The sequence below is a fragment of the Oncorhynchus mykiss genome, chromosome 16 (genome assembly GCF_013265735.2).
Source record: "Oncorhynchus mykiss isolate Arlee chromosome 16, USDA_OmykA_1.1, whole genome shotgun sequence".
Lineage (NCBI taxonomy): Eukaryota > Metazoa > Chordata > Actinopteri > Salmoniformes > Salmonidae > Oncorhynchus > Oncorhynchus mykiss.
Window position 1 is genome coordinate 30,227,466 of NC_048580.1, and position 27,664 is coordinate 30,255,129.

Below are 27,664 nucleotides of genomic sequence, written 5' to 3' on the forward strand. Positions count from 1 at the left end.
TGGTCTGCTTGAAGCATGTTGGTATTACAGACTCGATCAGTGAGAGGTTGAAAATGTCAATGAAGACACTTGCCAGTTGATCAGCACATGCTCGGAATACACGTCCAGGTAATCCGTCTGCCTTGCGATCTTGTGAATGTTGACCTGTCTAAAGGTCTTACTCACATCAGCTACGGAGAGCTTGATCACACAGTCGTACAGAACAGCTGATGGTCTCATGCATGCTTCAGTGTTGCTTGCCTCAAAGCGAGCATAGAAGTTATTTAGCTCGTCTGGTAGGCTTGTGTCACTGAGCAGCTTGCTTCTGTGCTTCCCTTTGCAGTCCATTATAGTTTGCAAGCCCTGCCACATTCGACGAGTGTCAGAGCCGGTGTAGTACGATTCAATCTTAGTTCTGTATTGACGCTTTGCCTGTTTGATGGTTCGTAGAAGGGTTTAGCTGGATTTATTATAAGCATCCGGGTTGGAGTCCCGCTCAATGAAAGCGGCAGATCTACCCTTAAGCTCAGTGTGGATATTGCCTGTATTCCATGGCTTCTGGTTGGGTTACAGTCACTGTGGGGACAAAGTCATCGATACACTTATTGATGAAGGCAGTGACTAATGCGGTGTACTCCATAATGCCATTGGAAGAATGCCGGAACATATTCTAGTCTGTGCAAGCAAAACAGTGCTGTAGCTTAGCATCTGCATCTGCATCCTCAGACCACTTCCTATTGAGTCAGTCACTGGTACTTCAATTAACAGGTGTGCCTTGTTAAAAGTTAATTTGTGGAAATGTATTTCCTTCTTAATGCGTTTGAGCCAATCAGTTGTGTTGTTACTAGGTAGGGGTGGTATACAAAAGATAGCCCTATTTGGTAAAAGACCAAGTCCATATTATGGCAAGAACAGCTCAATTAAACAAAGAGAAACAACAGTCCATCATTAATTTAAGCCATGGATATCAGTCAATCCAGAAATGTCAAGAACATTGAAGGTTTCTTCACGTGCAGTTGCAAAAACCATAAAGCGCTATGATGAAACTGGCTCTGATGAGGACTGCCACAGGAAAGGAAAATCAATAATTACCTCTGCTGCAAAGGATAATTCATTAGAGTTACCAGCCTCAGAAATAATCAATTAACTGCACTTCAGATTGCACCTCACAGATTTCAAGTAACAGACACATCTCAACATCAACTGTTCAGGGGAGACTGTGTGAATCAGGATTTCATGGTAAAATTACTGCAAAGAAACCACTACTAAAGGACACCAATTATCAGAAGAGACTTGCTTGGGCCAATAAACACAAGCAATGGACATTAAACTGGTGGAAATCTGTCCTTTGGTCTGATGAGTCCTAATTTGTGATTTTTGGTTCCAACCTCCATGTCTTTGGGAGACTCAGATTAGGTGAACGGATGATCTCTGCATGTGTGGTTCCCACGGTGAAGCATGGAGGAGGAGGTGTGATGATGTGGGGTGCTTTGCTGGTGACACTGTCATTGATTTATTTAGAATTCAAGGCACACTTAACCAGCATGGCTACCACAGCATTTTGCACGCCATCCCATCTGGTTTCAGCTTAGTGGGACTATCATTTGTTTTTCAAGACGACAATAACCCAAACCACACCTCCAGGCCGAGTAAGGGCTATTTGACCAAGAAGGAGAGTGATGGAGTGCTGCATCAGATGACCTGGCCTCCACAATCACCTGACCTCAATCCAATTGAGATGATTTGGGATAAGTTGGACCGCAGAGTGAAGGAAAAGCAGCCAACAAGTGCTCAGCACATGTGAGAACTCCTTCAAAACTGTTGAAAAAGCATTCCAGGTGACTATCTCATGAAGCTGGTTGAGAGAATGCTAAACTGTCTAAAAGGCAAAGGGTGGCTACTTTGAAGAATATAAAATATATTTGTTTTACACTTTTTTGGTTACTACATGATTCCATATGTGTTATTTCATAGTTTTGATGTCTTCATAATAAAGAAAAAGTCTTGAATGAGTAGGTGTGTCCAAACTTTTGACTGGTACTGTGTGTGTGTGTTATATACAGTGCCTTGCGAAAGTATTCGGCCCCCTTGAACTTTGCGACCTGTTGCCACATTTCAGGCTTCAAACATAAAGATATAAAACTGTATTTTTTTGTGAAGAATCAACAACAAGTGGGACACAATGATGAAGTGGAACGACATTTATTGGATATTTCAAACTTTTTTAACAAATCAAAAACTGAAAAATTGGGCGTGCAAAAGTATTCAGCCCCTTTACTTTCAGTGCAGCAAACTCTCTCCAGAAGTTCAGTGAGGATCTCTGAATGATCCAATGTTGATCTAAATGACTAATGATGATAAATGCAATCCACCTGTGTGTAATCAAGTCTCCGTATAAATGCACCTGCACTGTGATAGTCTCAGAGGTCCGTTAAAAGCGCAAAGAGCATCATGAAGAACAAGGAACACAACAGGCAGGTCCGAGATACTCTCTCGATGTGAAAAACTGATAGAGACATACCCCAAGCGACTTACAGCTGTAATCGCAGCAAAAGGTGGCGCTACAAAGTATTAACTTAACTGAATAATTTTGCACGCCCAATTTTTCAGTTTTTGATTTGTTAAAAAAGTTTGAAATATCCAATAAATGTCGTTCCACTTCATGATTGTGTCCCACTTGTTGTTGATTCTTTACAAAAAAATACAGTTTTATTTCTTTATGTTTGAAGCCTGAAATGTGGCAAAAGGTCGCAAAGTTCAAGGGGCCCGAATACTTTCGCAAGGCACTGTATATACACACACACAGTACCTGCTTGCACCAATCTCATGTAATTACAGTAAAATACTATAAAATACAAATCCTGCTTCTCTTAAATTAATTAAATGCATTCATTCATTACAAGTAATTGTATAATATGTATTAATGTAAAACATTTTATAGCATCCATGCAGTTAAGCCTAATTACAGTATTAACCTAGCAACTCTGATGCCAGTATAATGCTGGAAATTTACAGCGGAAAGTACATTTTACAGTGCAATATTTCCCATTCACCTGCAACAGGTATCTTCAGATGTATGAGTGATTTTCCTATTTCTAGAGAAGGAAGGGTAAAATACTGAAGGACTGGAGAGGAGCACAGGATAATAGGACAAAGATTGAGAAGAAAATGGCCATTGTGAATAAATATTTTCCAAACACCCACTGTTTCTCTCAAACACATTGACAGGCCCTGAAATCCATTAGTGCTACAATGGCTAAAGGAAAGAGAGGAACTGAAAATGTGATTGGAAGCAATAAATAAGAAATGAAAGAATACAAACACACTCAAACCCATGGAAGAGAAAAAACAATGAGCAATTTTACTGATAGGAGATGCCAGTCTAAATTCTCCAGGGAGAGAAAGAGACAGATGGAGAGAAAGATAGAACCGGACAGAGACTTAATCACAATAAATATTGATAATGATAAGTAACACAGCAGCAGATAAATATTAAACAGTCTGTGTGTATTTCTGTGTGTGTGTGTGTGCATGCATGAATGTGTTTGTGTGTGCGTGGGTGTGGAGGGGGGGCAATGGCGTAATGCATTGGGTAAGGGCTGTACATACATAAACCATAATCAGTTGAATCATAAATAATTGCCTAAACAAGGCATTTCAATAAAATTTCTGGCGATTTTTAAAATCACTGTGAAAAGTGGCTTTCAATTTGCGTTGTATAAATGATTATACAGTGCCTTGCGAAAGTATTCGGCCCCCTTGAACTTTGCGACCTTTTGCCACATTTCAGGCTCCAAACATAAAGATATAAAACTGTATTTTTTTGTGAAGAATCAACAACAAGTGGGACACAATCATGAAGTGGAACGACATTTATTGGATATTTCAAACTTTTTTAACAAATCAAAAACTGAAAAATTGGGCCTGCAAAATTATTCAGCCCCTTTACTTTCAGTGCAGCAAACTCTCTCCAGAAGTTCAGTGAGGATCTCTGAATGATCCAATGTTGACCTAAATGACTAATGATGATACATACAATCCACCTGTGTGTAATCAAGTCTCCATATAAATGCACCTGCACTGTGATAGTCTCAGAGGTCCGTTAAAAGCGCAGAGAGCATCATGAAGAACAAGGAACACACAAGGCAGGTCCGAGATACTGTTGTGAAGAAGTTTAAAACCGGATTTGGATACAAAAATATTTCCCAAGCTTTAAACATCCCAAGGAGCACTGTGCAAGCGATAATATTGAAATGGAAGGAGTATCAGACCACCGCAAATCTACCAAGACCTGGCCTTCCCGCTAAACTTTCAGCTCATACAAGGAGAAGACTGATCAGAGATGCAGCCAAGAGGCCCATGATCACTCTGGATGAACTGCAGAGATCTACAGCTGAGGTGGGAGACTCTGTCCATAGGACAACAATCAGTCGTATATTGCACAAATCTGGCCTTTATGGAAGAGTGGCAAGAAGAAAGCCATTTCTTAAAGATATCCATAAAAAGTGTTGTTTAAAGTTTGCCACAAGCCACCTGGGAGACACACCAAACATGTGGAAGAAGGTGCTCTGGTCAGATGAAACCAAAATTGAACTTTTTGGCAACAATGCAAAACTTTATGTTCGGCGTAAAAGCAACACAGCTGAACACACCATCCCCACTGTCAAACATGGTGGTGGCAGCATCATGGTTTGGGCCTGCTTTTCTTCAGCAGGGTCAGGGAAGATGGTTAAAATTGATGGGAAGATGGATGGAGCCAAATACAGGATCATTCTGGAAGAAAACCTGATGGAGTCTGCAAAAGACCTGAGACTGGGACGGAGATTTGTCTTCCAACAAGACACTGATCCAAAACATAAAGCAAAATCTACAATGGAATGGTTCAAAAATAAACATATCCAGGTGTTAGAATGGCCAAGTCAAAGTCCAGACCTGAATCCAATCGAGAATCTGTGGAAAGAACTGAAAACTGCTGTTCACAAATGCTCTCCATCCAACCTCACTGAGCTCGAGCTGTTTTGCAAGGAGGAATGGGAAAAAATGTCAGTCTCTCGATGTGCAAAACTGATAGAGACATACCCCAAGCGACATACAGCTGTAATCGCAGCAAAAGGTGGCGCTACAAAGTATTAACTTAAGGGGGCTGAATAATTTTGCACGCCCAATTTTTCAGTTTTTGATTTGTTAAAAAAGTTTGAAATATCCAATAAATGTCGTTCCACTTCATGATTGTGTCCCACTTGTTGTTGATTCTTCACAAAAAAATACAGTTTTATATCTTTATGTTTGAAGCATGAAATGTGGCAAAAGGTCGCAAAGTTCAAAGGGGCCGAATACTTTCGCAAGGCACTGTATCTATTCAGCCTGACCACCACTCATTTTATTGTGTTACAAACTGGGATTAAAATTGATTTAATTATCATTTTTTGTCAACAATCTACACAAAATACTCTAATGTCAAAGTGGTAGAAATATTTTGTTTTGTTTGATAGAAATTAAATAAATAAAATATACTCGTTACATAAGTATTCAATACAGTCAATACATGTTAGAAACACCTTTGGCAGCTATTCTAACTGTAAGTCTTCTTGGGTGAGTCTCTAATATTTTCATAATTCTTCAAGGTCTATTAAGATGTTGGTGATCATTGCTAACCAGAATAGAAAGAGGAGTGGTAGGCCTCGTGCACAACTGAGCAAGAGGACAAGTACATTAGAGTGTATAGTTTGAGAAACAGACTAGAGGTCGACCGATTATGATTTGTCAACGCCGATACCGATTTATTGGAGGACCAAAAAAAAGCTGATAACGATTAATCGGCCGATTTTAAACTTTTATTTTATTTGTAATAATGACAATTCCAACAATACTGAATGAACACTTATCTTAACTTAATACATCAATAAAATCAATTTAGCCTCACATATAGAATGAAATATGTTCAATTTGGTTTAAATAATGCAAAAACAAAGTGTTGAAGAAGAAAGTAAAAGTGCAATATGTGCCATGTAAGAAAGCTAACTTTTAAGCTCCTTGCTCAGAACATGAGAACATATGAAAGCTGGTGGTTCCTTTTAACATGAGTCTTCAATATTCCCAGGTAAGAAGTTTTAGGTTGTAGTTATTATAAGAATTATAGGACTATTTCTCTCTATACATTTGTATTTCATATACCTTTGACTATTGGATGTTCTTGTAGGCACTTTAGTATTGACAGTGTCACAGTATAGCTTCCGTCCCTCTCCTCGCTTCTACCTGGGAACACATCGACAACAGCCACCCTCGAAGCAGCGTTACCCATGCAGAGCAAGGGGAACAACCACTCCAGGTTTCAGAGCGAGTGACGTTTGAAACGCTATTAGCGCTCACCCCGCTAACTAGCTAGCCATTTCACATCGGTTACACCAGCCTAATCTCGGGAGCTAATAGGCTTGAAGTCATAAAGAGCTGCTGGCAAAACGCACAAAAGTGCTGTTTGAATGAATGTTTATGAGCCTGCTGGTGCCTACCACCGCTCAGTCAGACTGCTCTATCAAATATCAAATCATAGACTTAATTATAATATAATAAACACACAGAAATACGAGCCTTAGGTCATTAATATGGTCGAATCCGGAAACTATCATCTCGAAAACAAAACGTTTATTATTTCAGTGAAATACGGAACCGTTCCGTATTTTATCTAACGGGTGGCAGCCATAAGTCTAAATATTCCTGTTACATTGCACAACCTTTAATGTTATGTCATAATTATGTAAAATTCTGGCAAATTAGTTCGCAACGAGCCAGGTGGCCCAAACTGTTGCATATACCCTGACTCTGCGTGCAATGAACGCAAGAGAAGTGACACAAGTTCACCTAGTTAAATATTGCCTGCTAATCTGGATTTATTTTAGCTAAATATGCAGGTTTAAAAATATATACTTCTGTGTATTGATTTTAAGAAAGGCATTGATGTTTATGGTTAGGTACAGTCGTGCAACGATTGTGCTTTTTTCCGCAAATACGCTTTTGTTATATCATCCCCCGTTGGCTGTCTTTGTTAGGAAGAAATAGTCTTCACACAGTTCGCAACGAGCCATGTTGCCCAAACTGCTGCATATACCCTGACTCCGTTGTAAGAGAAGTGACACATTTTCCCTAGTTAAAATACATTCATGTTAGCAGGCAATATTAACTAAATATGCAGGTTTAAAAATATATACTTGTGTATTGATTTTAAGAAAGGCATTGATGTTTATGTTTAGGTACACGTTGGAGCAACAACAGTCCTTTTTCACGAATGTGCACCGCATCGATTATATGCAACGCAGGACAGGATAGATAAACTAGTAATATAGTTAACTAGTGATTATGATTGATTGTTTTTCTGAGATATGTCTGAGATATGGATTTTTCTTTGCAACTCTGCCTAGAAGACCAGCATCCCAGAGTCGCGTCTTCACTAGACTAACGAGTTTCAGAAGAAAGGTCTTTGTTTTTAGTCATTTTGAGCCTGTAATCGAACCCACAAATTCTGATGGTCCAGAGACTCAACTAGTTGAAAGAAGGCCAGTTGTATTGCTTCTTTTACCAGCACGCCAGTTTACAGCTGTGCTAACATAATTGCAAAAGGGTTTTCTAATGATCAATTAGCCTTAGAAAATGATAAACTTGAATTAGCTAACATAACGTGTCATTGGAAGACAGGAGTGATGGTTGCTGATAATGGGCCTCTGTACAACTATGTAGATATTCCATTAAAAATCATCTGTTTCCAGCTACAAAAGTCATTTACAACATTATCAATGTCTACACTGTATTTCTGATCAATTTGATGTTATTTTAATGTACCAAAAATGTGCTTTTCTTTCAAAAACAGGGACATTTCTAAGTGACTCCAAACTTTTGAACAGTAGTGTATGTACGCACGTGAATCTTGTACAGGGCTTTACATGTACGTTCACATGCACACATGCACTTGCACACACATGTGATGACTGTGTGATGCTGTCTGTTGGGCTTTAGCGTGATGATTCTCTGCTCTGGCCATGTGCTGACCTTGAGGGAAGGCAGTGAATGATAAGGCAGGGTGACACAGGACTGTGTGTGTATGTCAGCCATAAAGCTGTCCGAGCTCGAACAGGTATTTATGGACAGAGCCTGGAGGATTGGGAGAAACATCTGTTTAGTCAGAGGAGATGGCCAGCCACTCTGTGTGTGTGTGTGTGTGTGTGTGTGTGTGTGGTGGGGGGGTGGGAGATAGTGAGAGTGTGTGTGTCTCTGTCTGTCTTTCTTTCTGTGTGTGACCCTACACACTGCAAACATCGCCAAGAAAACTTATCATGTAGTAGATTACCGGGGCGTACGTGTCACAAACTCAATTTCATGAGCACAGTCTATAAACAGTATAGATTTTCCACAGTATTATTTTTGCACTTCTTGTGTGTGTGTGTGTGTGTGTGTGTGTGTGTGTGTGTGTGTGTGTGTGTGTGTGTGTGTGTGTGTGTGTGTGAGTTACTGTCATTGAAATGAATGGTAATGAATAATAATCCAGAGTTATTATGTGGACTCTGTGCTGATAACTGGGTATGCATCCCAAATGAGCCCTGGTCAAAAATAATGCATTATGTAGGGAATAGGGTGTCATTTGGGACCCGTTCTAAGTAACCTTCTCACTGCTAGGTCAGGATATAGATGATGGTGACCTCTGTCCTTGGTATGGATTAAACGTAGAGGGTAAAGGCAAGGAGGTACTAGGATGCAGATGATGCACACCCACGTATGTTTTTAGCTAGCTACAGTAGCTAGTAGTAAAGTGTTGGTTCCATGTTTCATGAGCTGAAATAAAATATTCCAGAAATGTTCCATACGTACAAAAAATGTACTTTTCTAAAATTTGGTGTACAAATTTGTTTACATCCCTGTTAGTGAGCATGTATCCTTTGCCAAGATAATCCATCCACCTGAAAGGTGTGACATATCAAGATGCTTTAAACAGCATTTAAAAATATATATATTTAACTTTTATTTAACCAGGAAGGGCTCATAGAGATTTGAAATCTCTGTTTCAAGAGCATCCTGGCCAAGATAGGCAGTACCAAGTCATTACACAATAACAGGCAGCCAACATGAAAAACTACAGGTAATATAGTAAAAAAAAAACAGAATTCACAAGAGTATAACAAAATCATAAAACAGCAAATTAAAAACATTGACAGGTCAGGGAATCAGCCTCAAAATCCTTCATCAATGATTTAAAAACACCAATTGGACAAGTTGTTCCAGTTTAAAAGTATTTTGTAAGGGGTTCCAAGCCTGATCATTTGACAGATGCACCTTGTGCTGGGGACAAAAAAAGGCCACTCTAAATGTGCAGTTTTGTCACAGAACACAAAGCCACAGTCTCAAGTTTTGAGGGAGTGTGCAATTGGCATGCTGACTGCAGGAATATCTACCAGAGCTGTGCCAGAAAATGTAATGTTAATTTCTCTATCATAAGCTGCCACCAACGTAATTTTAGAGAATTTGTCAGTACGTCCAGCTGGCCTCACTACCGCTGACCAAGTTTAACCGCCCCAGCCCAGGGTGTCCACATCTTACTTCTTCACCTGTGAGATCGTCTGAGACCAGCTGATGAAACTGTGGATTTGCACAGAAACTTGACCTGACTGCAGTTTGGCATTGTAACCAACTTCAGTGGGCAAATGCTCACCTTCGATGTCCACTGGCACGCCGGAGAAGTGTGCTCTTGAAGGATGAATCCCATTTTCAACTGTACCGGGCAGATGGCAGAGAGCAAGTAGGCGAGCGGTTTGCTGATGTCAACGTTGTGAACATAGTTCCCCACGGTGGTGGCGGGGTTATGGTATGGGCAGGCATAAGCTATGGACAAAGAACACAATTGCATTTCATCTATGACAATTTGAATGCACAGAGATACTGTGACGAGACCCATTGTCGTGCCATTCATCCGCCGCCATCACCTCATGTTTCAGCATGATAATGCACGACCCCATGTCGCAAGAATCTGTACACAATTCCTGAAAGCTGAAAAGGTCCCAGTTCTTCCATGGCCAGCATACTCACCAGACATGTCACCTATTGAATATGTTTGGGATGCTATCGATCTACGTGTACGACAGCATGTTCCGGGTTCTGCAAATATCCAGAAACTTTGAATAGCCATTGAAGAGGAGTGGGACAACATTCCACAGGCCACAATCAACAGCCTGATCAACTCTAAGGGAACGATTTGTTTCGCCCTGCATAAGGCAAATGGTGGTCACAAACAGATACTGACTGGTTTTCTGATTCACGCCCCTACTTTTAAAAAAAGTTCTCTGCAACCAACAGATGCATATCTTTATTCACAGTCATGTGAAATCCATAGATTAGGGCCTAACACATTTATTTCATTTGACTGATTTCCTTATATGAACTGTAACTCAGTAAAATCCTTAAAATGGTTGCATGGTGCGTTTATATTTTCGTTCAGTGTACATTTAAAAAAGTACAATAAATCAATTGAATATACACCATCACAAAAAATCCATTATTTATTTTGATCATGTCTAAAGAAACATTATGATATGAAGAAAACGTATTTCAAAAGTACCGAATACAAGTTGGCCTACTGTATGTTATCTGGCTAAGCTCCATGCCATAGGCTGTAGGCTTGTTTCCTTATCTGAAAATATATTTTTATAAGTTCCATTCCATTATATGATATGATTTTATAGTAAGAAGAATATAATTGAACTTAGCTGAAATAAATAGAAAGGATATTTTTCCCATTCCTAAGCAAGTACGCATATGAAGTTGCTATGTAGCTTCAAAGTCATCATTTGAAACAGGTCCTATATGCTAGATTTAGAGTTATTTGTCAACTTTAGTTGTGACTGATACAAACATTAGAATGTCTTAGAAATCAAAACATATATGGTCTGCATGATGCGACTATAAGCTATCAATGATTTGAGAAAGTGTTTGCTCTGTTTCTTGCCTCAGGCTGCACAGCTTTTCTCTCATCAAGTGATCATATTTTCACCCATCAGACTATTTTCAATTTAATCTTGTCTCTACTAATATGTAAAATATATTCAATTTAGAATGGCCCTTTATCAAATGGGCAGGAACAGGGGGAAAAAGGAATGTCATCTGTATGCACTTGAATAGTGAATGGAGGCTGCACGCTTTCCGCTTACCTCGGTTTTATATGCTACACTATAAAAATAAGAGCCCCTATTTCACTTCATGCATCAACCACTGTTTGAAGAGCATGCTCTTACTGCGCGACAGGTGAAATTCCGCCCATGGGCTCTCCAAGCCTGTTTCTGCAGCTACCCAGTGTTTAATTTGGGAAACCAAGTGAAGGCTGTTTCGGATACATAGATAGTAACTTATTTTCGCAACTAAACTTATTTCACTAAACTCATTGTATTCTTTTTTTTTTGTACTCCTTGACGAAGGCCATGCAGCCGAAACGCGTCGGTTTAAAAAAAACTTTGTTTCTATTAAAGGCATTTTAATTAATTATATGAAGAGTGCCTTGGTCCTCCTTTCTTTTTGATGACCAATTTACCCCTTTTACCAAAGAGCACCTTCTATCTACCAAAATGTAGCGCTTCTCTTCCTCCTCTTTCTACTAGTTAAGCATAGCACTTCGGTGGTACTTAGAGGAAGCAGCTCCACAGTCATTTCTTTCTGTGTTTTTTTAGGACATTTTGCAACTCAAACTATGGATTTTACCCAAGAGGCTACAATATTTTCCTATTCCCATGAAGAGGGCCAAAGGATTATTACCACTACCTCATTGCTAGATGAGATGACAGCCACAGAGAATCCTGGAAAGGACTTTAACAAGGCTTACAGTGACTTGCAACACCTTATGGAGAAAGATACCAAACTTTACCTCAATTCTATCACCTTGCCTGACTATTGGAGGAAAGGCCTAATCCCCAGAGGCCTCCGTATTATGAAGTTTCCAGCTAATGGAGCACAAGGTAAAACTGCATTTAGAGATAAATGGGAGGCTATTCTCAACAAGTGTTCGATTGACACAATCGAGAGCACCCTGTCGGGCTATATCACCGCCTGGTACGGCAACTGCTCCGCCCACAACCGTAAGGCTCTCCAGAGGGTAGTGAGGTCTGCACAACGCATCACCGGGGGCAAACTACCTGCCCTCCAGGACACCTACACCACCCGATGTTACAGCATTGTCGGAACTAGAAGCACAAGCATTTCGCTACACTCGCATTAACATCTGCTAACCATGTGTATGTGACAAATAACATTTGATTTGATTTGACCTAATGCTACTTCTAATAGAATAATTTAAAAAGGACAGACAAGTAGTCCAAACATAAATTGAAGAAGTAAAAAGGAAAATCACAGAACACAGTGACAATTCTAACAAAGCACAATGTGATGATATCTTGAAAGAGAAAGTAGACACATTCACTCTGACATTGAAGCAAGACAAGCTAAGAAAATTCAGAAGAAATTAAGTAGACTATAGAGATGGCAAGGTCTTTGCCTGGAGAACACCAACACGCAATAATTCAGAATCACATCTGCAGAGAAGGAAGCCTAGATCTGTTTCTTTCAACTTTACAAGCAGTGACGATGAGGATCACCCCAGACGCTCAGAGGCCAACTCCTCCCTATATTATTAGATCAGGAAGAGGAGTCACGCATGTTCCTCAACAAGAGAGGGAGAGGAGGCAGAATAGGCCAACACGGAGGGGGAGGAAGAAATCAAGACTATCCAACCACACGGAGCAGGGCCGGAACAAGGCTGTGATCAACATTTCTGGAAAACCCCTTTCTGATGATTGCATAAGGGTATTGTCTAAAGGACTGTCCTTTGCCCCCACATATTCAACTGATGAATTTAATACAAAGATTGACCTATTTAGTTTCTACAGGAATCTAAATATGAAGGCCTGGTACAAGCAAAACAATCTCTCCAACTACAGACGCCAGTGTCTCAGATCAGGCAGTTTCTGTTCCCTCAAAAACACCTTTTAAGCCCAAGTCCACTTTTTGTCCCATCGTCCAGAATGCCACACTAAATACATTTGCCAGGAAAGTGAATTTTGATGTGGATAATCTGTTTAAGGGTAAAATTGACCCCAACCAAACACAACGTAATCTTTCTAAGACAGAGAGGTATGCAGTTGAATCATTGTCCAAAAATGAACGGAGTGTGGTTAAAAAAGCAGACAAAGGTGGTGCTACAGTAGTGTGGAGTAAAGACAAATGTCTTTGTGACAGAAGCCTACCGTCAATTAGACAATGATGAATTCTACCAATCTTACCTTCAACCCTACAGAGGACCTAAAAACTTAATTGAAAGGGATCCTCACAGAAGCTAAGGAGAATGGCTACATTTGAGACAATGAGTTCACATCTATTTTCAATGGCAGTCCGCGTATGGCTTCTTTTTACCTTCTTCCAAAAATCTTGAAAACCCCCAGGCAGACAAGTCATTAGTGGTAATGAAAGTCTGACAGAACCCATCTCTAAGTACATTGATTACTTTATTAAGCCTTTTCTGACGTCACTCCCAGCCTATCTTCAAGATACAACAGATGTGTTGAACAAAATTAAGGAATTGAACAATATAGGTACAGCTTCCTTTTTAGTCACCATGGATGTGGAGTCTCTATACACCACCATTGAGCATGAACAAGGTTTTGCAGCTATGCACCATTTCTTGAGTACCCTACCTGAAACTGAGATGCCTCCTACAGATTTCATTGTCTCACTGACCGAATGGACTCTTAATCATAACATCTCTACCTTTCAGGACCATATATTTAAACAGGTCAAAGGGTGTGCCATGGGAGCTTGCTACAGCCCTTCCTACACTGGTTTGTACTTGGGTAAATGGGGAAATGACTTCATTTTGAATCCTTCTAATATCCATTTCTTTGACCGGATTATATGGTGGGGACGCTATATTGATGATGTTTGCCTGTTTTGGTCCGGCTCAGAAGATTAACTTATTTCCTTCCACCAATACCTTAACAGCATTAACCCTAACATCAAACTAACTATGGGGTACAGCAAGGATAACATTCATTTTTTGGACCTCGACATTAGAAAAATGACAAAGGTTGTTTGCACACATCAATCTTTAGGAAGCCTACATATGGGAATACCATTCTGGGGGCAGACAGCTTTCACCCCAAAAGGCTAAAAGATAATATTCCATATGTCCAAAAATTCCAAAGAATTTGCGATCAGGAAACAGACTACAGTGTCAAATCTGCTGAATTGGAGAATCACTTCTTGAATCGGGCCTACAGCGTTCAGGTCCTGAAAGATGCAGGTATAAGGGCACGATTACTTGACAGAGAGAACTTGTTGCGAAGGGGAGTGCCTCGTGATACATCAGAGAGAGTGTATTTTGTTACAAAATACAGCACTGAAGCAGAGAACATCAAAATAATAATACAAAATAATTGGGGCATCATCCAAAGTGATACGCTACTACTCCAAGTCTTTCCTGAGCCAAAGCATGAGCATGAGCATGAGCTTTAAGCGATGTCCTACCCTAAATGACAAATTAGTCCACAGTTATCTCCCGGGTGACTCTCAAAAAACTTGGCTTGACCACAAACCCAAGGGCTCTTTTAATTGTAACCATTGCAACCATTGCAGCAATATTGCACAGAATAAGTATTTTGTTGACACAGCTTCCAAAATGGAGTATTACGTCAATCATTTCATTAACAACAAACCTACCCATGTCATCTATAGATTGGAATGTCCACAATGCAACGTGTTCTACATTGGATGGACAAAGAGACGCCTTCAAGACCGCATAGCAGAACACAAGTACGCCATACGGGTAGGCAATGAAGACTACCCCATGGCAAGGCTCTACAAGTCCTTACACCATGGCAACCCTGCCTCCCTACAAGCTATGGGTATTGATCATATTCCGGCCTTAATTAGAAAAGGTGAAAAGGTCTTAAACAGTTAAACCAAAGGGAAAGTTTTGGGATTTACAAACTACAGGCCACAAAATACCCTGGTTTAAATGAAGATATGGATTTCTCACCCTTCCTGTAGGTTCGTGATAGGTTAATTTGCTGTCATCTAGTGGACATTTTGCTCAATTGCCCTCAACTATGTTTAGACTGTTGTTGTTCATGTTTTGCTGTGTTCTAGTGTACTATGGAATGTATTGCTTTCTTATTCTTGACACTTCTCCCAGTCATATTTAAGGTTAGAACTACCTTTCTAAGTGTTCTGATACTTCTAGCTTGGAGTTGTATTTTTATGATAGCCTAGCTACAGTATTTCACCTTTTAATGTCTATAGTATTGTTTACTAGGTGTGTCTAATCAGTTTTGTAACCACTCCCTCTTCGATTAGGGCTAATTGGAAAAGCTGTTCAAGAGAGGACATTGTATTATTATTTTTTAGTACTCTCTGACGAAGGCCATGCAGCCGAAACGTGTCGGTTTAAAAAAAACTTTGTTTCTATTGAACATGCCATACTAAAGAGTACCTTGGTCCTCCTTTTTTTTGATGACCAATTTACCCCTTTTACCAAAGAGCACCTTCTATCTACCAACATTTACTATTATGTACCTTAGTAGCGCTTCCCTTCCTCCTCTTTCTACTATATTTCACTGAACTGTTGACAGATCCTCAGCACACTTGAAAAAGGAATAAAGGAGATAGAGTAGGAGATGGAAATGCATGGTGGTGAGATATTCTGTATAGCTTAAGTTAGTGCCACCCAAGTAATTGTGAAAATATAAAAAATTCCCTATTCAAAATCAAATACAAATTCACTATAATTGTAGGTGAACTGTGAGCCGTCCCCGCACAATCAAGGAACCAACAGCATCGACTAGAGCTACAGTACCAGTCAAAACTTTGAACACACATACTCATTCAAGGGTTTTTCCTTATTTTTACTATTTTCTACATTATAAAAAAGTGAAGACATCAAAACTATGAAATAACACATATGCAATTATGTAGTGAGCACAAAAGTGTTAAACAAAGTCAAATATATTTTATATTTGAGGTTCTTCAAAGTCACCCATTGCCTTGAGGACAGCTTTGCACACTTTTGGCATTCTCTCAACCAGTTCCATGAGGAATGCTTTTCCAACAGTCTTTAAGGAATTCCCACATATGTTCAAGTCCGGGCCCTGCCTGGGCCACTCAAGGACATTCAGAGACTTGTCCCGAAGCCACTCCTGCATTGTCTTGTCTGTGTGCTTAGGGTTGTTGTCCTGTTGGTTGGAAGGTGAACCTTCACCCCAGTCTAAGGCCCTGAGCACTCTGGAGCAGCTTTTCATCAAGGATCTCTCTGTACTTTGCTTCGTTCCTCTTTCCCTTGATCCCAACTAGTCTCCCAGTCCCTGCTGCTGAAAGACATCCTCACAGCATGATGCTGCCACCACCATGCTTCACTGTAGGAATGGTGCCAGGTTTCCTACATATGTGACGCTTAGCATTCAGAGGAGTTGCTTACGTCTGGCCACTCTCTGGCCACTCTACCATAAAGGCCTGATTGGTGGAGTGCTCACCTCCCTGACCAAGGCCCTTCTCTCCCGATTGCTCAGTTTGGCCAGGCGGACAGCTTTAGGAAGTGTCTTGGTGGTTACAAACTTCCTTCATTTAAGAACGATGGAGGCCACTGTGTTCTTAGGGACCTTCAATGCCCCAGAAATGTTTTGGTACCATTTCCCCAGATCTGTGCCTCAACACAATCCTGTCTCTGAGCTCTACGGACAATTCCTTTGATCTCATGGCTTGGTTTTTGCTCTGACTTGCACTGTCAACTGTGGGACCTTATATAGACAAGTGTGTGCCTTTCCAAATCATATCCAATCAATTGGATTTACCACAGGTGGACTCCAATCAAGTTGTAGAAACATCTCAATGATGCTCAATGGAAGCAGGATGCACCTGAGTTCAATTTCAAGTCTTATAGCACTTCTTCTGAGTGCTTATGTAAAAAGTTATTTCACTTTTTTATTTTTATAAATTTGCTAAAATTTATTAAAACCTGTTTTTGCTTTGTCATTAAGCTTACTTACCTTGACTTGGAAGTGTTGTGTTGGATAGTCATAACCAGCTACCTAACATACCATCCCTCTGTTTGAGCAGTGTGTTTGAGTAGGCTAAACTAGCTGGCTGCATTTGCTAGCTAAGTAAGTGAAACTGATTGTGGAGATAAAAAACACAATCTCTCCCTTTCTTGCTTCTCCTTCATTTATGAAGAAATTAATTTGTTAAAAACTGTTCAACTATTGTCTTTCTCTCTCTTTGAGTCAACTACTCACCACATGTAATGCACTGCAGTGCTAGCTAGCTGTACCTTATGCTTTCAGTACTAGATTCATGCTCTGATCCTTTGATTGGGTGGACAGCATGTCAGTTCAAGAGCTCTGATAGGTTGGAGGACGTCCCCCAGAAGTTTTCATAGTTACTGTGTAAGTCTATGGAAAGGGGTGAGAACCCTGAGCCTCCTAGGTTTTGTATTGAAGTCAATGTTCCCAGAGAAGGACGGAAGCTAGCTGTCCTCTGGTTACACCATTGTGCTACCCAATAGAGTGCTGTTGAGGCTACTGTAGACCTTCATTGCAAAATAGTGTTTTAATAAAGTATTTGGTGACGTGATTATATTTAGTATAGTTTTATTTAAAAAGGAAAACTTTTTGAAGTTTAACATAAAAAAATAAAAAAAAATTACTGAGAAAGATGGTCCTCTCCTTGCTCCTCTGAGGAGTCTCCACTGCTAGGCAATGTGTGTTACAGCACAACAGACACCATACAACAGCATGAGACAGTGTGCTTCAGGGAGTGTTTGTTACAGTGTGTTGTAGCTAGCGTGTTGCAGTGATAACCTTACCTGGATGCGTAGGAGGGAGGTTCCTCTGGGTGTGTTCTCAGGCAGACTGATGTTATACAGGGATTTAAGGAAGATGGGCCGGTTGTCATTCTCATTGATCAGGTCAATGTAGATACGGGCAAAACCCACATGTTCTGACATGGACTCATTGGCATATAGCTGAAAAAGATAGAGTAGAGTCTCTGATCACTTGAACACATCAATGTTCTAGACATAGGGTAGGAAGGAAGTGGAGACGTCATAGAACATCAAAAAGTAAACATTACTGGAGACACCTGGGCAATTTTAGTACAGTGTTGCATTTGCCAGCAAATAGATCTGCGGTGGCTTATTAATGGTAAATACGTGAATTGTTAAATGTACTGTATGTACAGTACGTGTGTAACAAGCGGTCTGAGAGTCGGGGAAAACAAGTTCAGGGAGTGAGTGTTTTAATAAATAAACGCAACTAAACACAAAATAAGAAACATAAACAACGCACAGACATGACACTGGAACAGAAACAATAATGCCTGGGGAAGGAACCGAAAGTAGTGACATATAGTGAAGGTAATCAGGGAGGTGATGGAGTCCAGGTGAGTCTGGAGACGTGCGTAACGATGGTGACAGGTGTGCGCCATAACGAGCAGCCTGGTGACCTAGAGGCCGGAGAGGGAGCACACATGACAACGTGTTCCACCTGAGGTGGCATTAGTCAGATGATCCTATACTGTATTTATAGCTATACACTGTAAACCCCATTATGCTGTCATTACTGAAAACATTTGAGGAAGCCCATTGCACTTAATATATATGAGAACAGTTACTTAAAGTGATTTTGTTATCATAACTCAAACTAATAGAGTCACTGTCACCCTGTAGGGGGTCCAGATTTGAGTTGAATCAGCTTGAACATTTTGTGTAACTACGACATGCTTCCAATATAATTTCCCAGTGCTCCTTGCTTTTCGACTTTGAGTGAATTGTAGAGTTACCATCCACGACTGTATTTGTTCGGGACATAGATGTTGTTGTTGAATTCATTCATTTTCAGTCATGTGGCCTTCACCAAGTGAGGTTTTAGGCAAATGTTATCATTATAGTTACTCTTTATGACAGTACAATAAATACATATCTCATAAGACCTTATGTTTAGCTTTACCCTAATACAGTGGCCTGAAACTCATGGTATACAGGCCAAATCAGGCATGCAAGTAGGGTTGCATTTCTTTCTTTTAATTCTTCAGTGCAATCTCAGAAAAAAAGGTGCTTACTAGAACCATAGAGAGTTTTTCGGCTTGTCCCCATAGGGCATGATCACCAACCGTTTTTGAGTCGAGATCACTAGAGTCAAAATACAAGCCGAAATCTAAATGTTTTATTTTTTTATATGACTTAACAACACAAGCCTATGCAACATTAACCTATTTAAAAACAGTACTGTAGTTATGAGTTGTGTGCAGTAGGCCGTAGGCCCAAAACATTATACCATAATTATTTTTGCTTGAATTGTCCTGGCAATACATTGATGTCAGACCAATATTTGAGGTAGGCTATACTATCACACTGGTAATAGATCAGTTGTTGTATTACTTGTGTATTACTGAGTGAGCATACATTTTAATAAATCACTTTTTAAATTTTTTGCTGGGCTTATAGAGCCTACATCTGATGGTCAGTCTCAGTGGAGGGGGAGGGCAGCAGACTGAGGGTCTGCCTCTCATCCCTCTGCTCTCCCTTTCCTCCACTGACACTGACCAAAAAGGAACACCGTTTTTCAGCTGATAGCGAAACTCGAGTACCACCACATTTTTTCTGCCCAGTGCACAAATTAATGTTGTTACTCCTATGACCAGAAAAATTGAAAGCCTATCTATCCACTTCCCTACTCACTCATTGCAGCTGCAGTGCTGGTTGGGAACACGCGCAGGCCAGCGGAATCGAGACTAATTTAAAAAATAGTAATGAAAGGTTTATTGCTCGGAAATGTTTGGTGATTGACTAAGAATGCCTTGGAGATGCCATAGAGGAATACTTTTTGGTGCTACTGTAGGTATAACCTTTTGCAGAGAGGATACTGCAAATGCATCCAACAACTTTGTAGAGACACAAGCCTGATGTAGTCATTGCGTGCTATGAATATGGGACCAAATACTAAACTTTTGACAATTTTTATACACTTTAAGTGAATTTCTCACAATACTGTACTTATAGTATGACTTGAACAGGGGGGCCTAGATACACAAAGTGCTTTAATTTCTAAACAGTTAAACAGATATGTATGAAAATACCATCAAATATAAAGTGACATTCTGTACTGTCGCTTCACATGAAATATTTGATCTCAAATCCAAAATGTTGGAATAAAGAGCAACATTTTAACAAAGCAAATTTGAGGAAAACGCTACAGAAGTTCTATCAACACATTGACTGTAGTACTCACTTTGAAAAAACGCTCAACCCCTGTTACTCCCCCTTCCAGGATGCCTACAAGGCCCTCCCCCACCCTCCCTTCTGCAATTCAGATCATGACTCCATTTTGCTCCTCCCTTCCTATAGAAATAATCTCAAACAGGAAGTACCCATGCTAAGGTCTATTCACCGCTGGTCTGACCAATCGGAAATCCATTATTCAAGATTGTTTTGATCACGCAGACTGCGATATGTTCCGGGTAGCCTCTGAGAATAACATTGACATATACACAGACATGGTGACTGAGTTCACCAGGAAGTGTATAGGGGATGTTGTTCCCACTTTACCGATTAAAACCTACCCAAACCAGAAACTGTGGATAGATGGCAGTATTCGCGCAAAACTGAAAGTGCAAACCACCCCATTTAACCATGGCAAGGTTACTGAGGATATGTTTGAATTCAAACAGTGTAGTAGTTATTCCCTCCGTAAGGCAATCAAACAGGCAAAACGTTAGTACAGAGACAAAGTGGAGTTGCAATTCAACGGCTCAGACATTAGATGTAAGCCATCTCCGTGGCTTGCTTGAGTAAGACGTTAAAGTGTGTTAACCCTCGCAAGACTGCCGGCCCATACGGCATCCCTAGCCGCGTCCTCAGAGCATGTGCATACCAGCTGGCTGGAGTGTTTTACGAACATATTCAATCTCTCCCTATCCCAATCTGCTGTCCCCACTTGCTTCAAGATGTCCACCATTGTTCCTGTACCAAAGAAAGCAAAGGTAACTGAACTAAATTACCATCATCCCCTAGTACTCCTGTCATAGACCCACTTCAATTTGCATACCTCCCCAATAGATCCACAGATGATGCAATCGCCATCGCACTGCACATTGCCTTATCCCATCTGGACAAGAGGAATATCTATGTAAGAATGCTGTTCATTGACTATAGCTCAGCCTACAACACCATAGTACCCTCCAAGCTCATCATTAAGCTCGGGGCCCTGAGTCTGGATCCCGCCCCGTGCAACTGGGTCCTGGACTTCCTGACAGGCTGCCCCCAGGTGTTAGGAAACAATACCTCCACTTCGCTGATCCTCAACACAGGGGGCCACAAGGGTGTGTGCTCAGCCCCCTCCTGTACTCCCTGTTCACCCATGACAGCGTGGCAACGCATGCCTCCAATTCAATCATCAAGTTTGCAGACAACACAACAGTAGTAGGCCTGATTACCAACAATGACGAAACAGTCTACAGGGAGGAAGTTAGGGCCCTGGCAGAGTGATGCCAGGTAAATAACCTCTCCCTCAACGTCAACAAAATTAAGGCGCTGATCGTGGACTTCAGGAAACAGCAGAGGGAGCACGCCCTTATCCACATTGACAGGACCGCAGTGGAGAAGGTGAAAAGCTTCAAGTTCCTTGGCATACACATCACTGACAATCTGAAATGGTCCACCCACACAGACAGTCTGGTGAAGAAGGCGGAACAGCACCTCTTCAACCTCATGAGGCTGAAGAAATTCGGCTTGGCCCCTAAAACCCTCACAAACCTTTACAGATGCACAATTGAGAGCATCCTGTCGGGCTGCATCACCGCCTGGTATGGCAACTGCACCGCCTGCAACCGCAGGGCTCTCCAGAGGGTGGTGCGGTCTGCCCAATGCATCACCAGGGGCACACTGCCCTCCAGCACCCGATGTCACAGGAAATTCAAAAAGATAATCAAGGACATCAACCACCCGAGCTACGGCCTGTTCACCCCGCTACCATCCAGAAGGTGAGGTCAGTACAGATGCATCAAAGCTGGTACAGAGAGACTTAGAAGCTATTTTTATCTCAAAGCTATCAGACTGTTTAATAGCCATCACTAGCCGGCTACCACCCGGTTACTCAACCCTGCACCTTAGAGGAGGGGAGTGTAAAAAATTATGGTTCTAACAAGTACCAGATAGGGGATCTTAGGCTTGTAACCATAGCATAATATTTTTGTGCTATAGTGAACCATTTTTGAAGGTAAAGAACCATTTAAAAAAAGTTGCTATATTGCACCAAAAAAAGGATTCCACTATGGTTGCAACCCTTTTTGGGACAAGATAGAACTTTAAAAATATATATTTATAGAACCCTTGTTATGGTTCTTTATATGAACCTTTTTTATGGTTCTTTATGGTTGGTTCATAAAGAACCATTGAAAGGTTCTTTGTAGAGCCTATTGAAGAACCATACAGGGTTTTTTGTTCTGGTCAGCCATATTATATAGTTAAAAATCCAGCGGTCTAAGGCACTAAGTCTTCACTACAGCCCCGGGTTCGATCCCGGGCTGTGTCCCCGTTGGCTGAGACCGGGAGACCCATGAGGCTTCGCACAATTGGCCCAGCGTCATCCGGGCTAGGTGCGGGTTTGGCCGGCCAGGATGTCCTTGTCGCTCTTGCGACTCCTGTGGCGGGCGCATGCACGCTGACACAGTTGGCAGTTGTACGGTGTTTCCTCCGACACATTTTTGCGGCTGGCTTCTTGGTTAAGCGAGCAGTGTGTCAGGGCCGTGTTATGGAGGACGCATGGCTATCGACCTTCGCCTCTCCCGAGTCTGTACAGGAGTTGCAGCGATGGGACAAGACTGCAACTACCAATTGGCTATCACAAAATTTGGGCGAAAAAGGGGTAAAAAACATATATAAAATACATCCAGAGATATTATTGTGTTAATTGACAAGTTGAAGTAAGCTACAGCTATAAAGAGAATTGAGAATTATTGACTGATTAAGTCAACCACTCTCAATTGGCACAAGGCTCTTAAGTGATCATTTCACAAGACACTATCACTGGTAATGTATAATATGTAATGGCATAACACAACACATTCGATAAACTGGCCACTCTCATGGTTGCACAAAAATAGCTACATTTTAATTATCACTAAAAGAGCAAAGAATCCTTTTGTGAACTGCAAAGAATCTCAACTCAAATGGTTATTTGAAATGGTTATTTGAGTCATAAATGTAAAAGTAAAAAAATGTATGTAGCAAACACCCCTTTAATCTGATTCCAGGGACACCCGCCCATAGTGTCTTTGCTTACTGTGCTCCATACAGTAGATGCCATGCTTGTTACAGTACATGTTACTGATAGTTTGTTTGTAACAGAGATAAAAACATGCTGTAAGCAAGTTTGTGTGCGTGTGTGCATTCGTGTCTGTGTGCGAGCACGCTTGTGTGTTCAGAGTGAACTTACAGAGAAGCTGTATCTTTGGATGTTCTCGTAGTCCAGAGGCACGTCCACCCTCATCCTGATGTCAGCACGGCCCTGCACCGCTGTGGGTGAAATGGTGAAGTGATCCGAGTTGTTCCCCGTTAGGAACACCTGAAACATACTGTTCACTCCCTAGAGGAGAGGATGGAGGGATGGAGTCACAAGGAAAAGATAATTAGATATTGGTTAAAGATTCAAAGGGATGAGAAGAAAAGCTGCGGTATGAGATGTGGGGCTGAATTACAAACTATCTTTAGTTAAATCCCGTATATTTACACTAATGTGAAAACAGAATTGTTGATCAAGGGTAACTGTTCCTGTTAAAAGAAAAGAGGTATGCAGTCCTGGTGCAAAAGCACAGATCATGTAATTAAACATCTGAATTAATCTATCATAAAATTATTAATACAGTACTATGGCAACAACATCTGTGACAAAAAGTAATGACTATCCTCCTTAATCAGTCAAATTGCAGATGCTGTGCAGTATCATACATTCAGCATATGTCCTCCTACAGACTAGCATGTACACATTACTAGCATGTACACCAGGGGTGGGCAATAATAGCAATATCGACCAATTCTAATTGTCTTCATTTTATGGCTTTTCTAACAATTCTAGATACAAACTACAAACAAGTTTATGTTCAAGAGGCTAATAACAAAATATGTCAAATTACTTAAATATTGTAAAGGTGTATTATTGTTATTTTTGTATCACAAAGGGAATAAATGCATCATAAATATACAGTGCCTTGCGAAAGTATTCGGCCCCCTTGAACTTTGCGACCTTTTGCCACATTTCAGGCTTCAAACATAAAGATATAAAACTGTATTTTTTTGTGAAGAATCAACAACAAGTGGGACACAATCATGAAGTGGAACGACATTTATTGGATATTTCAAACTGTTTTAACAAATCAAAAACTGAAAAATTGGGCATGCAAAATTATTCAGCCCCTTTACTTTCAGTGCAGCAAACTCTCTCCAGAAGTTCAGTGAGGATCTCTGAATGATCCAATGTTGACCTAAATGACTAATGATGATAAATACAATCCACATGGCTGTAATCAAGTCTCCGTATAAATGCACCTGCACTGTGACAGTCTCAGAGGTCCGTTAAAAGCGCAGAGAGCATCATGAAGAACAAGGAACACACCAGGCAGATCCGAGATACTGTTGTGAAGAAGTTTAAAGCCGGATTTGGATACAAAAAGATTTCCCAAGCTTTAAACATCCCAAGGAGCACTGTGCAAGCGATAATATTGAAATGGAAGGAGTATCAGACCACTGCAAATCTACCAAGATCTGGCCGTCCCTCTAAACTTTCAGCTCATACAAGGAGAAGACTGATCAGAGATGCAGCCAAGAGGCCCATGATCACTCTGGATGATCTGCAGAGATCTACAGCTGAGGTGGGAGACTCTGTCCATAGGACAACGATAAGTCGTATATTGCACAAATCTGGCCTTTATGGAAGAGTGGCAAGAAGAAAGCCATTTCTTAAAGATATCCATAAAAAGTGTCGGTTAAAGTTTGCCACAAGCCACCTGGGGGAGACACCAAACGTGGAAGAAGGTGCTCTTGTCAGATGAAACCAAAATATAACTTTTTGGCAACAATGCAAAACGTTATGTTTGGCGTAAAAGCAACACACCATCCCCAATAATTTTGCACGCCCAATTTTTCAGTTTTTGATTTGTTAACAAAGTTTGAACTATCCAATAAATGTCGTTCCACTTCATGATTGTGTCCCACTTGTTGTTGATTCTTCACAAAAAAATACAGTTTTATATCTTTATGTTTGAAGCCTGAAATGTGGCAAAAGGTCGCAAAGTTCAAGGGGCCGAATACTTTCGCAAGGCACTGTATTAGAAAGTTCAGGAAAACATCAGGGAAGATCACTAAGTATCAATTGTGTTTCGTAGCACCGTGACGAAACAGAAGACACGTGCGTGTTCCTGAGAGTCTTAGCTTTCAGGAATGGGGTAATAAGAGCTAATAACTCCAAGCAATCAAAAGCTAGATCCAGAAACCGCTGATATGGTGTACATCGGAGGTTACTCACGTAACCGCGGTTCTATGAACTAAGCAGCACATTCAGTGACAATTCTTGTTGTTGTTGCTAAATCCACCGTGGGCGCTGTTAATCGACATATGACTTATTTTGCCCACCTCTAGTGGACATACTACTAGCATGTACAAGAAAAAAACGTAATTGTGTGTGAGTGAGAAAATGTATTTGACTCTATTCTGAATTATTCTGGAAGCGCTCATTCGATGCCAGTCACACGCATGTATTCACCTCTTATTGGTTCCATCCAAGCACATTTATTTTTTTATTTATTATCTCTACATGTCACTTTGCTCCTCTATCATCTCTCAATATCTCACTACCTCTACCTGTAATATATATCATATTCTCTCTCTTCTCTGTGTCTTTGAGATGCAGGGTCAGAGATGAGATAGTATCTCAGAGTAGCAGCTCTAACTTCCCCAGACTGGTGGTCTCCAAACACACACACACGCATGCATGCAAGCACACACACACACAAAAACATGCACAGACCCCCACACACCACTGTGAACGCATGGCACGGTAATGAACTGTGTCTCGTCACCCACAGCCAATTATAAAGGCCCCTTTTTCTATTTCTTCAGGAATCCATTTGCTCGTGATGACAGCGGAGAGAACGATTGATCCACAGAGAGAAAATAAGAGTTCTATAATCATTTAACCTGGAGTGTTCTCTTTTTTTGTGGAAAAAGACAATAAGAAAATAAAATGAACAAGGGACAGAAAAAATAAACCCATGGAAAGATGAATAAGTGAAGATTGGACCCCATTAATTGGACCTGAACATCAGACTGAAGGAGAGCCACTGGCTACTTCCCAAAATAGCACCCTATTCCCTACAGCAGTGGTTCCCAAACTTTTTATAGTGCCGTACCCCTTCAAATATTAAACCTTTAATGCAGGGAAACTGAAATAAGTTCTACCAAATTTCTATCAACATGTTAAATGTGCAACCAGAGGGAAACATTTCTAGATCACCTGTACTTCATACACAGAGACGCGTACAAAGCTCTCCCTCGCCCTCCATTTGGTAAATCCGACCACAACTCTATCCTCCTGATTCCTGCTTACAAGCAAAAATTAAAGCAGGAAGCACCGGTGACTCGGTCTATAAAAAAGTGGTCAGATGAAGCAGATGCTAAACTACAGGACTATTTTACTATCACATACTGGAACATGTTCCGATATTCTTCCGAAGGCATTGAGGAGTACACCACATCAGTCACTGGCTTTATCAATAAGTGCATTGAGGAAGTCGTCACCACAGTGACTGTACGTACATACCCCAACCAGAAGCCATGGATTACAGGCAACATTCGCACTGAGCTAAAGGGTAGAGCTGCCGCTTTCAAGGTGCGGGACTCTAACCCGGAAGCTTACAAGAACTGCTGCTATGCCCTGCGACGAACCATCAAACAGGCAAAGCATCAATACAGGGCTAAGAATGAATCATACTGCACCGGCTCCGAAGCTCATCTTTGCAGGGCTTGCAAACTATTACAGACTACAAAGGGAAGCACAGCCGCGAGCTGCCCAGTGACACGAGCCTACCAGACGATCTAAATCACTTATATGCTCACTTCAAAGCAAGCAACACTGAGGCATGCATGAGAGCATCAGCTGTTCCGGATGACTGTGTGATCACGCTCTCCGTAGCCGACGTGAGTAAGACCTTTAAACAGGTCAACATTCACAAGGCTGTGGGAACAGACAGATTACCAGGACGTGTGCTCCGGGCATGTGCTGACCAACTGGCAGGTGTCTTCACTGACATTTTCAACATGCCCCTGATTGAGTCTGTAATACCAACATGTTTCAAGCAGACCACCATAATCCCTGTGCCCAAGAACACAAAGGCAACCTGCCTAAATGACTACAGACCCGTAGCACTCACGTCTGTAGCCATGAAGTGCTTTGAAAGGTTGGTAATGGCTCACATCAACACCATTATCCCAGAAACCCTAGACCCACTCCAATTTGCATACCGCCCAAACAGATCCACAGGTGATGTAATCTCTATCGCACTCCACACTGCCCTTTCCCACCTGGACAAAAGGAACGCTTATGTAAGAATGCTATTTAATTGACTACAG

General features: G+C 41.0%; 1 protein-coding gene across 1 annotated transcript in view; it reads right to left on the minus strand.

Annotated features, from left to right (window-relative positions):
* Positions 1–27,664, minus strand: part of LOC110492868 (cadherin-23) — a 588,267-nt gene that overhangs the window by 271,860 nt on the left and 288,743 nt on the right. The window contains exons 12-13 of the mRNA XM_036946709.1: positions 23,478–23,627; positions 17,852–18,010 (exon numbers count right to left, since the gene is read on the minus strand). Coding sequence (XP_036802604.1) covers positions 17,852–18,010; positions 23,478–23,627 — 309 coding nt within the window. The remainder of the gene's footprint in view (positions 1–17,851; positions 18,011–23,477; positions 23,628–27,664) is intronic.